The sequence below is a fragment of the Echeneis naucrates genome, chromosome 13 (assembly GCF_900963305.1).
Source record: "Echeneis naucrates chromosome 13, fEcheNa1.1, whole genome shotgun sequence".
Lineage (NCBI taxonomy): Eukaryota > Metazoa > Chordata > Actinopteri > Carangiformes > Echeneidae > Echeneis > Echeneis naucrates.
The window spans coordinates 11,909,102-11,926,868 of NC_042523.1; the positions used below are offsets into that span (position 1 = coordinate 11,909,102).

The following is a 17,767-nucleotide window of genomic DNA, read 5'->3' on the forward strand; positions in this document are numbered from 1 at the left end:
GTGCTGAAGGATATTTATTGCAACAAAAAGAGAGAGAGAGACTTTCGAGAGAAAATTAGACTTGGGGGGGGGGGGGGGGTCGCGTTTTCTAAATGGTGACGGATTTCAAACTCCTATCCATCACCTCAACGTTTGTGTTGAGCATATTTGTCTGCTTACCGGCGAATGTGCATTTATTTTGGTGGAGTTGAAACATGAAACACCTAATTATAAAGTGTGCGTTTGAGCATGTGTGTGTCTGTGTGTGCATACTGTGTATGTATATATGAAAGCAGGGAAGTGGGTTATGAACTCAGTCTGTATATAACAGGCTAAAAATATAAGCCACAGTTGAACACTGCTACGCAGACCTCGACAAATCAACTGTGTTTTTGTCTCTGTGTTATCTAAGCTGTTAGTCTGTTTGTGTATTCATGCGTGTGTATGAGAGACAGACTTTGTGCCAGATCATGCAGAGAGCTTCATCTGTTGCTGTAGAGAACAGAACACACAACACATTTATCTCTTTGCATACCCACAATGTAAGAATAAGCATTTCATCAGTGTTCCTTGAAACTAATGGTTATTTTCATAAAGTAGGCAATCGTTTCGTCTTTAAAACATCGTAAAATACAAGAAAAAATGCTTATTACAATTTCCTCAAGCAAGAGATGACATTTTTGTTTTCGCTTGTTTTGTCCTGGTCCCAGAAATATAAAGTTTAGTGTTGAATTGGAAAAGGCTGTAAATCATCACACTTGAGCCCTGGAACAGGGGGAGTACTTGGCATTTTTTCTTATAAATGATTAATATAGGACTGTAACCAAGGGTGGCATGGTGGTGCAGTGTTAAGCACTGTCAACACACAGCAAGAAGGTTCTGGGTTTGAACTCCAGGCCTCAGGCCCTTCTGTGTTGAGTTTGCATTGATGGCTGTGTATCTATATCTGTCGGCCCTGTAATAGACCGACGGCCTGTCTCAGGGGTACCCTCCCTCATCCAGTGTCAGCTGGAATAGGTTCCAGCCCCACTGGATCAAGAATCTATCAGAAATTGCATCAATATCATACAAAATTTAAACCAAATGTGGTTTTAAAATATGAGGACAAAATGTAATAATAATAATTTGAGAGGATGGGAAAGAATTGATTGGTTTCTGTCTATCAACCTACTGACCAACCTACTGGCCATATCATTTTAAAAATCTGGTTAAAAATGGTTTCACTTTTACTTTACCCAATTTTTATCTGTGGTCAAGGCATTAAATATATTTTTTAAAAATCTTGTGCATCTAGAATTGTTAAATATTCAAGATGATTCACAAATCTTGTTTCATAATGGACTGTGCCACTACACGAGTATAGGTGGTCAGTTTGTTGTTTGCTTAGTTGGTCTAAAAAATTGTTGTGGCCCATTTAAAAATGTGAGACAAAGATTAATACAGACTGGTGATCACAGCATGTTCAGTCTATCCACCAACAACTGTAGTTCTCGTTAGAGCAAACCTCTGGCGGCGGAATCGTCAGCAGACGCACACACACATACACCCACATGCACTCCTTGGCCTTCCGCATCAGTTCCTCCCTGTCAGAGCGAGCTCATTACCGCCAGAATCTGGTCCTCACACTGAGCCAACCTGCTTTGCTATGCAGTGTTTTTACACTGGCACAAAATGTCAGGCCGCTAAAAGCATCTGTGCTCCCCCCTTCCTGCTGAGACAGAGCGAGGCAGAAAAAGAGAAAAGGACAGAGTGGGGGGTGGGGGTGAAGAAAAGTGGTGAAAAGAAAGTAAGTGTAGTTACTGAAAGGCCAGACACAGAGGAAGGAGGGGTAGATGGCACACACAGACTGAAGAGAGGGCAACTGTTTTGTCAGCAGAAGGGAGGAGGCGTCACAGCGTGACTGGGATCCATGTATTTTCCATCAGCTGTGGACAGTGTTCTGCAGCATTATTTACCACCCACAGTATCATGTCCTCATATCTGTTTCCCACCCAGCTTTACTACAGTGAGCATCCATGTTTTTACGAGTGACTGAGGTACTCATTATACTAGTTTGCAGCCGTAAATATGCCCACAGAGTAGAGCTAAATAGACAGAACCCCACATGACTTTTGTTTTGATGTGCAGGATGAGAGGAGCTGCTCCAGTGCACAGTGAACACCATAACACACAGTGAGAATGACAGAAAAAGCACCCCTGCTACTCCATGCATGTATCATTTCCTTACAACTGTTGGAATTTGGTATTAAATTTAGCATACAGCTATAATTTAGCAGAAAGCCACTATTTGCAGAAATCCACTTGTCCTTTTGTTCATGGATTTAAAACCTCCCAGCTCATAATGTAGCCAGTGTGTGTGGGAGGCTGAGCTGCAGTCTGTCTGCCTGTCTGCCTGTCTGTCTCTGGTAAATAATCTTTGAGTCTTCATTATGTAGATTTAGGTTTCTTGTGTAATCACCGTTTGTTTGCTGCGTCTGTGTTAGGGGCTTATTTTTTGCAGTTAAAGGGGGTTGATATGCAAGTAACAGGCTGGTTGGATGCTGTCTGCTCTTCAAATGTGACTAAACAGGCGCTGTCTCCGTCTCCACCCATCCTGTGACTCAGAATGTAACCTTGACAACCGTGTGAAGGTCAGCAGGAGGTGTCTTCAGACTGACTCCTGCCGTGGTGATAAAGCGGAGAAAGGGGGGGATTTCTGTGGCTTCTTGGATCAAAGCGTGGTTCACAGATGTTGGACATCAAAGCTATTTTCTGCTCCTCTGTACGTGTGCATATGTACATGAAAGAGTATCATCAGCACGATGCATTTGTATTCAAAAAGGAGAAACAGGCCTAATGAGCCTGAGGCTGTAAAGATCCTAGTACTGGAGCAAGTACATCAGCTCATTGACTCACCAACTCAGGGTATTGGCTTCCATTTTAATCTTCTTCACTCATGGAGTCCATTAACAGCCTCGGAGAGACAGGAAAACACCTGACCAGTCACTGTATGAAGTTGCACCTTTTGGGATTATCAATTTTGGAAAGTTAAAAGTGAGGTGTGTGTGTTCATGTGGGCGCTCTGCCTCAGATCTCAAATCTCTGTTTGACTCTATGCCTGCCATCAATTTTATATGTGTCCATATTAGATTGCTGTTGCATATGTTCAGGCTGTGTAATCCAACAAACGTCCCCTGTAAGGAATGAGTTGTTAAAATTGAACTGAAATCTTAATTTTCTTAAAGTGACTTGCTGACAAGAGGGCAGAAAGTCATAGAAACAATACAGATTTTTATCCGTCTAGATGCCAGTGCTTCAGCAACATAAAATGCAGGATGCCACATGTTATATGTGAATGAAATCCCCAAGTTCTCTCTGAGCTTTACAGTTTTTAACCTTTTTACAGCACGCCTGTAAACACAAGCTTCAGCATCTTAGTTGGTAGCTCCTGCTGAAAGAAACTTTTTAAACAAGTCAATGTCATGCACAGATAATTACATCCGAGGTTAGTGTGACAGGATGGGCGATGTTCCAGCCTGCACCAGCTTGGCACCACACATAGGGCCAACCCCGATCCTGTGATGTGCAGGCTCAAGCTGAGAGATCAGAGCAGGGAGTTCATCGATCCGCTTCCAGCTCATTAAACCCAGGAGTGGTCTTATCGGGAAAAGCAGCGTCACCCAAAAGAGATCAATATCGAATAGAGAGATCTAACCCAGGAGGAGGGTTGACACACCGGGAGGTGTGTGCAGCTCAGTACATTGCCAAAAAAAGACAAAAAGTGTAAGCTTAAACAGATGTACTAGATAAGTGGATGTCAAATTCTCCAAATTCTTTCGCTAAGATGCTTCACAGCTTTAATGGGAGTGTTGATTGAGGAGAAACAGCATTCAGCATAACATGTACAAAACAAAACAAACAAAAAAAAATGCTGACATGTAAAACAATTTTTCAATGAATCAGACTGTTTCTATAGAATGGAAAAAAAGACGATGGATTTAAGATGAAATATCAAACCTTCTCAAGAATCTTCAAGGAGAGTATTTTCTGACATGTAAAGTGGATTTGTTTATTGGAGTTGTTAGCTGCCAGTAATCATCAGATTCATCAGTTACAGTTAGTTTCATCCTCCATCCAGAAAAAGAAGTGTTCACATTTACAAAACAGTAAGGTCACAAAGAATGCACAAACTAGAAAAAAAAAAGATTTATCACATTAAGGAGTAGATGTCAGGAAAGGGTAATGAACAGAGAGATGGAAAAGGGAGCGATTAACAGAGCAGGTTGTCCTGCATTTGGATTATAGTCCAGCCATCTGCCACCATAGGATTATAATCTGACAAAGCGGCTGAGAAACTGAGAAGAAACTTTGTGTAGCAGGCAATGTCACAACTTTACACACAACGGCAAATAATGTCTTTTTATACAAACAGTTGAAACCGGCGCTAAAAACACAGACTTTGCTGTCCAGCCATGTTTTAGCTTTAAAGCATGTCAGCGTTGGCTCTGATGACCATTCATGCAGCACTGATAGGGATTAAGATTAAACTATGAAAGACATTCCTCAGCTTTTCTCCCATTCCTCTCTGCTTCTCTCTCTGGCATGACTCCATATGAAAGAGGAGAGTGACATCCCAACCCTGACCCACACCGCCCTCGGCCTCCCTCCCCCCATTTTCCACCCTCCCCTCTTCCCACTGGCCGGGTCTGCTCGTACTCAGTGCAGCAGCTCCTCCCCCTTTTCAATCCAAACCAGACAGAGAAAGGCGACCAGGAGCATAATCACTCTGCTTTTCACTGTTCCCCTCCCTCTCTGTTTCTCTCTCGCATTCTCACACCCCTCCTCCAGTCTATCACTCCCCTCCCTCTTCAGCGTTGGGGAAGCAGCGATCAAACCTTACCCTTCTCTCTTGACCAACAGACAGACCAGAAAACAAGCAGAAAAGAGATAAAAAGCAGAAGGAGAGGGCAGAACAGACTGTAGAGGCAAGAGGGAGAATTGATTTTTGGTTTGGATTAAGGACCTGGTGGGATTCTCTTCTCCTCTTCACTCCTCTCCTCCCCTCTGGAATACCTCCGCAGGGCTGGGAATCTTATCCCAGTCCCGCTCCTGTTCCCCAAGCTCTGCCAGCTCCGTTCTACGATGCTGTGAAGGATGGTCCACCAGGAAAACTGTTCTTACCAGGTAGTTCTCAACAGCACAGGACACAACTCACATTGCTGGAATTCAATTATTTCTTTGGCATTTTGACAGACACTGAAGCTGATGTTGATCTTCCTGATGTAAGCGTTACTGTTAACGGGACTGTTCGTTCAGTTTATCATGAATCCTTGTATGTCAATAGTTAAAACTAGGATATTGCTGTGAATGTGTCACTGCAGACCTGTGTAGGAGCATTGTTCTATCTTTAGTGGTAATGGGATTGCGCACTGAAACCGATGTCTGGCTGGTTGCTAAGAGAGCATTTGACTCAAAGGAATAATGTCCTACCTCCTCTTCATCATCCAACTTCATCAATCCATGTCAACGAGGCATTAGGTGCGCATGTAACTGCAAGTTTTTAAGTGTTACAGCTATGTGCAAATGCATTTGGGGACTGTGAATTTCATGTGGAGGATGCAAGTTTTTCAGTGTGTGGTGCAGACGAGCAATGAAAACTATTTAAATGTGAATTTTGATTGGAGGGTTGCATGTAAATGCATGGGCACAGTTGTGTGTGTGTGTGTGTGTGTGTGTGTGTGTGTGTGTGTGTGTGTGTGTGTGTGCTTGGTTCTTGTGGGACATGTGACAGCAGTGTCCCACTTTATCTAACAAGGAACTGAGAGGAAAGAAGCAGTCATGATTAAAGGAAAGCAAGCACATCACAGATGTACATCAGCTTTGCTATAACCGGCTCTGCTTGGAAAGAAAGTCTGCAGTGCAGTGGGGATGGAGGGTGGGAGAGAGCAGAGTGGCAGATGAAAGGCAAAGGAGATGAGCTGAATGTGCCGGAGGAGGCATTGAGGGAGGAAGATGGAATGCCTTTGATGGGTTGAAGAAAGTGTTAAAGCAGTGGGAGTAATGCATGAGAAGCTGCACGAAGGAGTTCTAGAAAGATTAAACAGCCTTGTGGGTCAACTTAACATGTTTTTTCAACATGCAACATTAGACTTCGGAGTCCAGATTGTGTCCTCTAACCAGGATACTTCCTTTTGGGTTAAAGTGGAAATTGTGTTTGATCTTGTATGGACTCATGTGTTTTGTTTTTTTCAGCTGGGTGCCAGCAATTGTAAATGCTCGCATTTCTGGCATTAATAACATTTATCAAAGCTGATTTCTTTTTATCGAAGAAGACTCAGCTCATATACTTGAACAGCTATAATCATTTTCCTCATATTTGTATTTCAATGTCAGGAGGGGTGATGTTTGTTGTGCCAGCAAAAGGGTGGAAGCAGTTATGTAATCTGATAAGGATTTCCTGACATGTTTTCTGGTAGATAAAAAGTAGATGGAGCAACTCAGAAATGGCAGGAATGAAGCAAAGCCGGCGCCAATAAGCAGACACCAAAGGGCCAGCGGAGAGACAGTGCGTGAAAGAGAGAGATGAGACGGGGAGAGAAGTATCGACAACACAAGCTAAACAGGGCAGAGGGAGAGTTGATTAGAAACACAGCAATTAGAACAATGTTCAGTTTTCTGACGCAGATGAGATGATGTGGTCAGGCGAGTGGAGGAAACAACTGACCTCTGCTCAGCAGAAAATTCAGGAGGGTGTTGAAAAAGCCTGTTAATGAAATTGTCGTGTTAAAATGTGACTCAAAGGGTTTGCCAGAAAAGAGAGATGAAGCAAATAAGAGAGAGAATGAGATTGGTAAGCGGAACAGAGGGTTCAGGCTCTGATAACAGCAACTCACCAGAGGCCCCTCAATTAGACCCGTAACCTGGCAACCAGCAGGCAGACAGTGCACCTCGCACACACACACACACACACACACACACACTAAGAGATGGAAAGAAGCAAAATGCAACTGAGGAAAGAACTGAGGTAAAAGAACAAGTGACAGATTAAGTGAGGGGATAAAATGGGTGAGCAGTAAAAACATAAAGAGGAAAAAGCAAAAAGGAAGGATGGCAGGGTGTTGTCCCTGCATCTCTGTCTGTCTCCTGGAGCAGTCCATGTCTCTGTTTTGGTCCTTGACATCGTTATTTTCTCCTGGTCTAGTTAAGGTGTGGTCCGCCTGCCCTTGGTTATTAATGATTCAAGGTGAATGAGAAGACAGATAAAGGAAGAAGGGAAAGCCTCTGTCCATCTTTGTTTGTTCGTCCCATAATCTCCAAGGCAGGCCTCCACTTACTGTCAGAAATCATTAGGCTGACCCTGAGAGAACCAATGAATCAGCCACTTGACCCATAGTCGACTAAAACCATCTATCGATTCAACCTCCATCAATTTTGGAAATAAACCATGATGCCAAAAGGAGCTTAGAAGAATAACCAATGATGTCCTGAAGCCACCTCCGTCATCCTGACACTGCACTTTCATTGTGTGCTGAAGTGAACAGAAGCCAGGCTGTTTACTGGACACTGGGATCTCACTGTGATATGTCGGCTTTAAGATTCTCATGTTAAACAGAACGGGGGGAGGGGTGATGAGGAGATTTATCAGCTTGTGTCAGTGAGTTCATCATTCGGCCTTTGGTTTTCTTGGTCTGCTGAGGGCCTTCAAAGTCTGATTGAATATTGAGTCCTGTCATGTGCCGCGTTTGTGTGAATGAGGACATATGTGTATTTATTATGTGTGTGGGATTTAAGGCTCATGGAGTTTTTCAGACTTGACTAACTGGAGATCTCCAGTTTCGGTGTAACAGAATATGAGGTGTGGCCTGATGAATTATTAATGAGGACAAGCAGTACAGTAGATCACTGAGGGATCATGCAAGAATGACAGAATTGATCAATCATAAACTCTTGTTTGCAAAGGAAAATCACAAAACAAGCTCAACATCTCCACATGTCCACTTCTGAAATTACAAAAGCCGAGACACCAGGTGTTAATTTTCTCATTTAATTCCTGTGTACTTCTTTAACTCGCTATATTTCAGTCAAGTTGAATTTAGCCCACCAGAGCCAAACCAAAAAGGAATATTTCATGAACTAACATATTACAAAAACTTCATTGATACATCTCTTTTTATTTAGTCGAATGTGATAACCTAATATAATATAGATTTTCGGTCATATTTTCAGCCAGCCTAATTAGTCTGATTACACAGGAATGCTGTTTTACCTGGACACAAATACAATTTAGATGTTTGTATATTAACTGCAATTTGTCAAATTCGCAAGATTGCACATGTAATTTTCACCTTGTGTCACTGCAGCTTCGTGGATGTGAAATTTGATTCAGCTCCTCTGTATTACACAGGCCTCTTTTTCATTTGAGACAAATGTGCACTTTGCCTTAATACCATACAATTTGTCAGAAGCTCTTGCTCTCTCAAACACAGGCCTCTGTGTGAGGTAGGGGACTTCCTGATGGGCGGCCCATGCTTCTTTAGCAGCCCAATTTGTTTTGAACACAGAGCATCGCCATGGAGAAATTCTCACCATGTTGCTATGGAAGCAGACCCCTCTCTTCCCCCTCTTTCCAAAATAAGATCAGATCTGAGTCTCAGATGTTTCTTTCATGTGTGTCAGTAGATTCAGTCTTGCTTTACACAAGCATACACAATGACATTAGGGAGCAACGTGGCTGTTTACCGATACACAGCTCCCAAACAAACACAGAGTTGGACCTGATAAAAAGAAGGAGCCACAGCCACAGTGCCGTTGGCCTTGGATCGCAGGCCTACAGGAGGTGCCAGGAACCCTCTCTACCACAGTCATCCTCTGTTCACTTGGAACAATAAGCCTTTCTGTCTGTGTGTGCGTCTTTCTCTCACACTTGCTCTCTCAGCTGACCCAACAGTCGAGCCATTAGCTACAACCAATGAATCAACCTTGATGTGTGTATGAGTGTGGGTCACAGATACGCAGATGAAAGAATCCGCATGCCCTTGATCTGTGATGTCCGTGTGCATATTTGTGCGTTTGTGTGTCCATCGATGCTTCATACGCACAGGTGACCCAGGTAACTGTCCTCTCCCACCCTCCTGTCCCATTTGAATCAGCAGTGACTTCACCTTCACAATGAAGTCAGCCTCAGTAATGAAGCAGAGAAGCAGCAGAGAGCCGGCTCTGGCCCACCCTTTAGCCCCAAGCAGGCTTCTCCCACTCAGTGTGTTTATGTGTGTTTATGTGTGTGTGTGTGTGTGTGTTTTCTATAATGTCCTCAGCAGCGGCAGTCCAGTGTGGGTGACTTCAGAAGGCACCCATACTATTCACTGTACTCTCCACTTTATACCCCAGGATCAACACTGGATCAAACTCACTTCCTATCTGTGTGTGTGTGTGTGTGTGTCCAAATGTTCTTTGATGTTATCATGCAAATGTATTATTCCCCAAGAGTGTTCATCTGCGGTTCTTTTTTCCTCATGTTATTCTGGTCCTCGCTCTCTCCCTCAGCAGAGTAACAGATGATTGTGAATCATCTTTATCAGTATCACTTGGCATTCCTTTCCCTCTCATCGTGCTCCTTTCATCTCACTTGTACCTCTTTGTCCTTGGCTGCCTGTTATATTTTTTATCTGATATCCCCGTTCCTCCATTAGATCCCTGGCTATTTTTTATTATTTTTACTATTTTTATTATTCATCCGCTCATTGTGGATGTTTCTTCAAAGATTCACTGCACTTTTAACAAGTGTTCTCTCAGTAAAAGGTTAGAGTAAAGTTCATTGCCTAAATACCTAGGATAAATATGCAAGGCATATAAAAACTAGCATTTAATAAATAAGCAAATGTTGGATGACAAGACTGAACATTTCCAACCACGAGTGCTGTTTGAAACCTCTCAGTGCAACTGGCACTATACTGGCTGAATCTCGATGCCTAAAATAATCTTTCCTCCACTTAACAAAATAAACCAAACTTCTCAAACTGAGTAGGGTGTAAAATTATCTTAACATTAACTGTCTGTATAACACATGCTAGAAATAAAAGCTATTTGCCTTCAGAACAGGAAAAATCAGCTCATAGCATAAATAAGTAAAATTGAGATTCTGCATAAGCTATTCAGACGTTTTCAGTTCTTTGTGCCCTGAGACATAGGCAGAAAAGAGTGAAACTTAATACCCAAGACTGGTTCTTACTCCTTTTATAGTTGTGCACAAGAAACACAAACTAATGTAATGTTGAAATTATTTATTTTATTTGACTAGCAGTTTGAAGATTTCAGGAAATGCTCTAGGAAATGAGACTGTGTGGTATTTTTTGACATTTCACAGTTAAACAATCAATCATCAATCAATCAAAAAAAAAAAAAAAGATAACCAGATTAATAAATCAGGAGAATGTCATCTTTACTCAGTAGATGAATTATGAGTTTATTTCCACCTGAAGATAATAATGGCTTTCTGGATCCTTGTCATGCCCTTCATTTTTCTGTGTGTGTGTGTGTGTTGATGTGAAGTCATGCTCCCTGCAGTGTGATCCTACAGCCATATGTGGATATAATTTTCTGTCTGGGCAGCTATGACAAATATATGAGTCATGGGTCGATAATGTTTCATATGAGATCATTACACACCGTGGAGAGCTCAGATTGGAAATGTAAGTCACTGATACAGGGTAAAAGCAATCTCGTATGTATGTGAGTGAGACACTGTGTGTTTGTGTGCCAGACTAGTGGCCCATTGTGCTCTGTCAGGGTTTATTCAGCTGGCTGAGGCCGTAGGTCTGCTGGCTTTGGAGTCCAGACAGGGCACTATTTTTACCTTGGCAGGAAGGCAGCACACTGCCTCCTCTGTTACACTGGGAATTTTTACATTCATTTCTCCTTCTTAAAATCCTTTTTTTAAGTTAATCTCTCTTTTCACCAACACACACATATTCAAAAGCTATTCTAGCTAAGAGGGTTAGTGAGATTAAAAAGGAAAACTCAGAAAGGAGTCCAGGGGGTAACAGAGAGAGAGTAAATATAGACAGTGAGAGATGGTGTCCAGGAGAGGCTTTGGACACTTAGGGAGTCATCTAAACACACACCCCACACTAGTGCACTGCCATAAACACACACACACAAATACACACTGTTGCTATCCCATTGCTGAGGTGTGTCTTTTGAAACTAGTGGTGAGCAGCTGCTGTCCTCGCGTCAGGGTGTTAAAACTGGAAAAAACACCAGTGTGAGTTTCTCCCTCTCCCTCCTCTCTTTTGCGGTCTCTGGCTATGAGAGGCCGCCCTGTCCAGAGGGTAGAAGGTAGGGAGGGTCTAAAGGGGCCTTACCTCTGACCATTATGTTTCCACAGTCCTGCAGGAGAGGTAGGAGACCTATAGAAGGGAAAGAGTGAAGAGAAGTGAAGTTTAAACAGTGTCACATCACATTAGGAACGACAAGCCAGAAGAGTAGATTTTTTTTTTTCCTGTTTTGTTTTGTTTTTGTGGAAGGGTTGAGTTGGCTGGGAATATGATGTGCACTGACTGGACCCAACCTCAAGAGTCAGCCTGGACTAACCTACTGACTGGGGAGTAGAAAGGAAAAGACAGGAAGACAGTGAGGAAGGGAGGGGTGAGGGAGACACCGAATAATATGGATGGATGTAGTGGAGTGAATGATGTCATCCAGCAAGCGGCCAGCCTCTGCCTCAATGACGACTACAAAGAGGTAAAGGAACACATGTTTGTAAATGTCTTATTCTGTAAATGTCTATTAGTACATTCAGGCTGGCTGAATGAATTTAAACCATTGACTTCTGGGCCTGTCCAGAGAGAGCAAAATTAATATCGAAATCTCAGTTATCTTGTTTGTTTAAGGTGTGTTTCAAAAACGACAAGTTGCAGTGTGTCTGCTGACCAGAGACAGCAATACCAGCCATCAAGCAGTGATTGCTCCCTGCCAAGAAATGTTTAAATATCCATCTAAACTCAGCAAAATGCCATTTTCACACTTTCAGTTCTTGTTTTTAACATGAGGGGTATAACTTGTTAATTAGTGGCTTTTAAAGGAACTGGTGGGCAGATTTGGGTTCACTTGAGACTAACCTGCTGCTGGCTCCAGCTTCACAATCAATAGATAGCGAACAAATCAAACTCTCTGTGAGAAAGTAGATAAACTTATTTTTCCAAACTCCTAGACCTTGGTGTATTGTGTGCAGCTATGTGATACAGGCGAAAGATCGAGGTTGATGTTTATGCTAGAAATGTGGGTGTTACAGTGCTTAGATATTTGGGGCAAGGCTATGACATAATAGTATGAGTAACTAGGCTTTGCGCCTTAAATCTGCCACATTCGTTGGGAGAAAAAGCAGATTCTTCTTCTGAATCTCTCCCTACAAATCCACAGTCCGGCCCTGTTGTAGAGCAGCTCAAATGTCACTTGGAGATCTAATGTGCTGTCTAATACCACTTCATGCTCCCCATCTCCCCTTCCTCCCTTTGTCATCTCCCCTCCCCCTTTCTTTTTTTTTTTTTTTCCTTTTATCCCGCCACAACCCTCCCCCACTTCTTTTGCCACCACAAACACTTATATCTAGCTCTCCACCACTTGCTGAGTTGTTCTCTGTTGTCCAATTTGAGTGGCAGGCACAGACTTGCACTGACCTGCAGCTGAACTGTGTGAAGGGTCAGGGGTCACGGCCCTTATCTGGGATGGAATGCCTTACTGTCCGGATAGATATGGCAGACAGGACAAACAGGACAGGAAATACACAAACCAACCCCTTCTCTTCCCAACAGTTAGATGACAAGATGGACACCACTCACAACTCTGGTCCACATCAGAATGGAATGAGCTAGTTGTAAACAACTAGCGTGGCCCTGTTCACACAACCTACAACCACCTCCCTGGAGTCTTGTCTTCACTGTGAAGTAGCAAAGCAGCTTGATGAGTCACTTAATGAGCCAAGAAATCGTTCTGCAGAACAGCAAATTCAAATTCACCTGCTGCAGGATGTAGCTGTCAAGAATGCAGACAAACAACTGTTATATTTGTTATGTGCACGAAAAATATGCATCTATTCTCCAAAATGTTGATCTATTCTTTTAAATGGGACATAAACTGACTCTACGGTCTAACTTGGAGGTGCTGTTTTAGGAAAATCCAGACCATCTGTTTGAACTGTAAAGCACAGTACAGTCAAAACATACACACACAGACAGACACACAGAAGAAGACACAGTGACCTTGGGTCTGTTTGTAGAGCTGTGAGCTCAGCAGCAGCTCACTGTCAGGCCTTGAAAACATGAAGCTGTCTCTGTCTGGATTCTCAACACAACACAAAGATTACCAAAAATTGTCAGCACACACACACGTACATATATAACCCACACAAACACACATACCTCTATGAAAGAGCTCTGAATTGCAGTTTTTCAGGAACATTTAGTCTAATCCAGGGACACCGTAAGACCAGGCTTTCACTGTGCTTCAAAAGAAACATAACCTGTGCTCGCAGTATTTTTGTGTGTGTGTGGGCATGCTGTCTGAACAGTGAGTTCTTGTTTCCCACTAGGGGCTGAGGTCTTGGCCGGTGAAAAGCCTCCATTGTGTAGAACAAGGGAGATCACTTTGTGAAAAATGAAGGGTAAGAATGGAGAAATAACGAATAAAGGAATGTGTGATATGTTTTTAAAGGACCTCTCCTTTTAGAATATTTTTCCGAAAAAGGACACAAAACTCTTGGCACACATGAATACACAGACAGTTTTACGCATCTTAGTTCAACCTCTTAATTATATCAGGCCACAAGAGCCAGCAAATTGAGGAAAGGAGAGGGAGGGTGCTGTTGGTTAGCACAGATAATTAAGTTCTCCTTCCTCTAATATCGATTTTCAAGGAATATTTGATGGTTCAGAAGAGGCACCTTGTTTTCCAGAGACAAGGCTAACTCACCCTCTCTGCCTGTGGAGAAGAATGGTTGTACTGCAGAGCAAAGGAGATGTCTTTGTCAATGAGGGTTTTTTGAAGAAATTGCTTGGTGAATCTAAGAAAAAACACAAATTAGCCCAGTTGTGTTGTTTAATTTAAACAGTCTCTTTTGCAACTCTTTCTCTCCACCTCTCTGTTCTTTCTCCTCCCTTTCCCAGAATGTTTATATCATTGAACTGACAATTTTCCATGTCATCATCATGTTGAAACAGGCGTTCAAATAATGTGCCATTTCAGAAATTTCTAAGAAGCTCCAATAGGAAAATTATCCAGTAAAGAACACAAAAAGTTACCATTAGGTCTTACTCATGATGATTTGAGTGAATCAGCCAATCAAAAGAGCAGCGAGCCTGTGTTTTTTCCAGCCAATGACACGCCAGGATTACCATTCATTTGCCCCAGACTAAAACTGAAACTATGAACATGATTGTCTCCTTCCTCTATTAAAGAGGATCTGAAGATGGATCCCCTTTACTTTCAATAGAGGAAGTTTTGAGAAAATTTTGAGATTTGAGGGACAGCCAGTAAAATGTAAGAGAAAGGAAGATTTAATATGAGATGAGCTGCTGGATGGATTATGTGTATAGAAAATGAAAGAGTGGAGAGATTGTGAGTTTAGCACCTCCATGTCACAGTGGCATATTCCACACCTTGGTGAATAGTTTAAGGTCCCGCATTGTTCAGCCCAAACACACACACAAACACACAAGACAAACATGCTGTATATCAGTTGTGTTATCAGGCAGGTGTGACATGCAGATATGGTGTCCTGCATGCAGATTCAGCTGCCAACTATGGCTGTTGGTCATTTCTCAAGACAAAACATTTCAGACCTTTCCTTGAAGATGTGACAAACCAGAAGCATCAAATTGATGTTTAGCAATCTGCCAAAACTTTATGCTCGGTATGTACTTTCACAAATCACAAACACTATCCAATGATAACTGTGAGGTCATCCTTGAGGGCTGATGAGTTTATCAGTGGCAGTTTATTTGATATGGTTGACATCATATTGTTTTATGTCCTGGCTCAAATATGTAAATAACTCATCACTAACATTCAGTTACAAAATGCATCTCCCACTGTTTGTGCCCTTTGCTTTGAAAAAAAAAAAAAAAAAACAATGATCGGGGTCTTTCAAACTGGTAAAGACACTTTATGGTCACACATCAACACACACAAGCAGTGAGTGTGTGTGGTCTCAGCCATCATGATTGTGTGGATGCTGTTTGATTACTGTGATTATTATGACCCGTGTGCACCACAACTCCTTCCCACCTGCACCTCAGCGCCCCATGTCAACACCAGAGCAGGAAACAGTTGATAAAGACGCTTCTGGTCTTGGCTTTCACTTGAAGCAGCTGTTCAGAGCTGTGGTTTGACTGACAGTATGTCAGCTGTTTCGTCAGGCTTGTATGAGCGAGATACGTGTGTATAAATGTGTCTGCACCGGGCCGCACAGGCTGTTGTTGCGCCTTTGAAGCAGCGAATTCAAATTCTCAAGTGTGTCCAACTTGACTCCTCAGGCTCTTTCAAGCACAGCCATACAGACCCATACACACACACATACTCAGACACACACTCAGAGGAACAGTGCCAGGTTTACTTTCCTACATGCCAGTGTGTTTGCTGGCAGTGCCAAGTGCGTCTTGCGAGCTCTTGTGTGGAGAGGGATTATGTTAATTTGTCCTTGGTGTTGTCACTCTCACCAGTGCCTGCACACAATTGTCAAGAGACACTGACAGAAATACAAGAAAGGAGAGAGTTGAGAAGATGAGTTGGAGAGAGGTAAAGGTGTGAGTGACTTGAGGGGGAAGATAGCTTGATGGAAGGAGTCACAGAGTCCCGAAGCTGAAGGAAGGCGATTAACAGAATTGTCAGTAGTGAAAAAAGGAGAGGAAGACAAATGACTAGGTGAGACTAAATCAGGCTGTACAGACAGGAAGAACATTGATGGATGAGAAATGTGAAAGAATAAGTGGTACAACTGGAAATATAGAGATCTAGACAGGAGGGGATTTTTTTTATTTTATTTTATTTCACTGTGAATTCATAGACACAGTTTGGAAATATGGGGCAGAGGGAAACAAAGTCCCAGGCTGGAAATAAGCGCCCGATGGCTTAAAAGAAAACTTTAAACCATCACATGCATCTTTTATGATTTTTAAACCCTCATAACCAAATCAAGTCAGTGATTCCTCCCTCTTTGAAATGATGGCTAACAAAAGAAGAAGAAAAAATATTTAGATTTGTATATTGACGGTTATTTCTTGGCTTGGGGTTAAATAAGAGATGTGCCAAACAATCATCAAGGTAATTTAACACAAATGTCATGGATGTAATGTGTTTTCAACACAGTATTTTTAACCTCCAGTGACCAACTCCACAGTCACTATCTAATTGTCTTCATGTATGTGCCAACACAGATACTGACAACTTTGCCATGTACACACAACAATGACAGTGTGGTGTCTGCATGCATGTATGTAACTTTCTTCCACCTCTTACCACGTGAAACTGATGATGAGTCTTCAGGGTAACCAAAGTGTCCTTCTGACTGTGCGGAAAAGACCAAAAGCTTTTTTCCTAATGTGTCTCACAAACCACATGGATGTAATGAATGTGTGTATTACAGCTTGTCTATGAAATGGCTATTGCTATTCTTTCTCTGGAGTTTCCCGACTGTAAACTTAATGCTATGACTCCTGTGTGAGAGGACCGAATGTGTGTTAAAGCAGCAACACCTGCTGGTTAATACTGGTATTGTCTGGCAAGTATTGATCCCTACTCATCTTTCCACAAATCAGACCTTGTTGAGATAACGACGAACCTCTGACTTCGAGTTGAGAGTTCGTTGCTCCTGTTAATATACGCGCACACGCACGTGATTTGGTCAGAGCATCTTGCAAAGAAGTGAAACCATAAATAAGTACCTGGGTTTAAGGCAGTATCTTGGAAGACCATACCTAATCTCTACCAGCTGGACCCTGACCTGCAACCACGCTGTGAATTTGCAACATGTATCACCAAACACATCATAAAAAAAGTAACCCAATCTTGTTGATCTCCTGTTTTAGGCCCAAAAGAATGAGAGGGAGTCTATTAGGCAGAAGTTAGCCTTGGGCAGTTTCTTTGATGATGGACCAGGCATCTACACCAGTTGCAGCAAGAGTGGCAAACCCAGCCTGTCCTCACGGTAAGACCTTTAATTTCTGTCACATTACTTCTTTAATCACGTCACCACTACTTGTAAACACAAGATGTTGGTTTTCTTGTAATTTTTGGATTCCCGTAATTCTCTGAGGCCTGTTTACTGACTAACGATCCTACACCAACAGTGAAATGTCAAAATACTGTACATGTCTGTAAATCCAAAAGGTTAAAGAAAGGCAAACAGGGCAAAGGGTATGACTCTAAAATCTCTACTGATTTACTGTCATGGCTACTTTTGGAGAAAGGGCATAGAGGGAGGAAGAAAGAATGAGAGGAAGCAGAAAGGATTTGTGCAGCATGAATGAGCCAGACGTAATCAGCCCTTGTGACTTCCCAAATGTGTGTGCATGCTGCTGCCACCTCCTACACTGTACCTTACTGGAACTAGATGTTCTCTAAAACACACTCTCTTTGTGTTCTTGTGATTTAGTCCACGTGACTTTCAGAATTTTGTTGCATTCAATGGATGACTGATTGTGGTCTTAATGGCTCACTGATGATTACCAGGAAAACATATGTGTGAAAATATGAAAATGTATTTTACTCAGATGAAAAATCATAAAGACACCATTTTTAGAGGCAGATATGTCAAATA

General features: G+C 42.3%; 1 protein-coding gene across 6 annotated transcripts in view; it reads left to right on the plus strand.

Annotated features, from left to right (window-relative positions):
* Positions 1–17,767, plus strand: part of schip1 (schwannomin interacting protein 1) — a 186,297-nt gene that overhangs the window by 160,967 nt on the left and 7,563 nt on the right. For 5 of the 6 annotated variants that reach the window (XM_029516759.1, XM_029516757.1, XM_029516758.1 and 2 more), the window contains one exon: positions 17,037–17,155. In XM_029516759.1, coding sequence (XP_029372619.1) covers positions 17,037–17,155 — 119 coding nt within the window. Of the gene's footprint in view, positions 1–4,767; positions 5,143–17,036; positions 17,156–17,767 lie in introns of those variants that run through there. The other variant, XM_029516763.1, reaches the window with a different exon arrangement.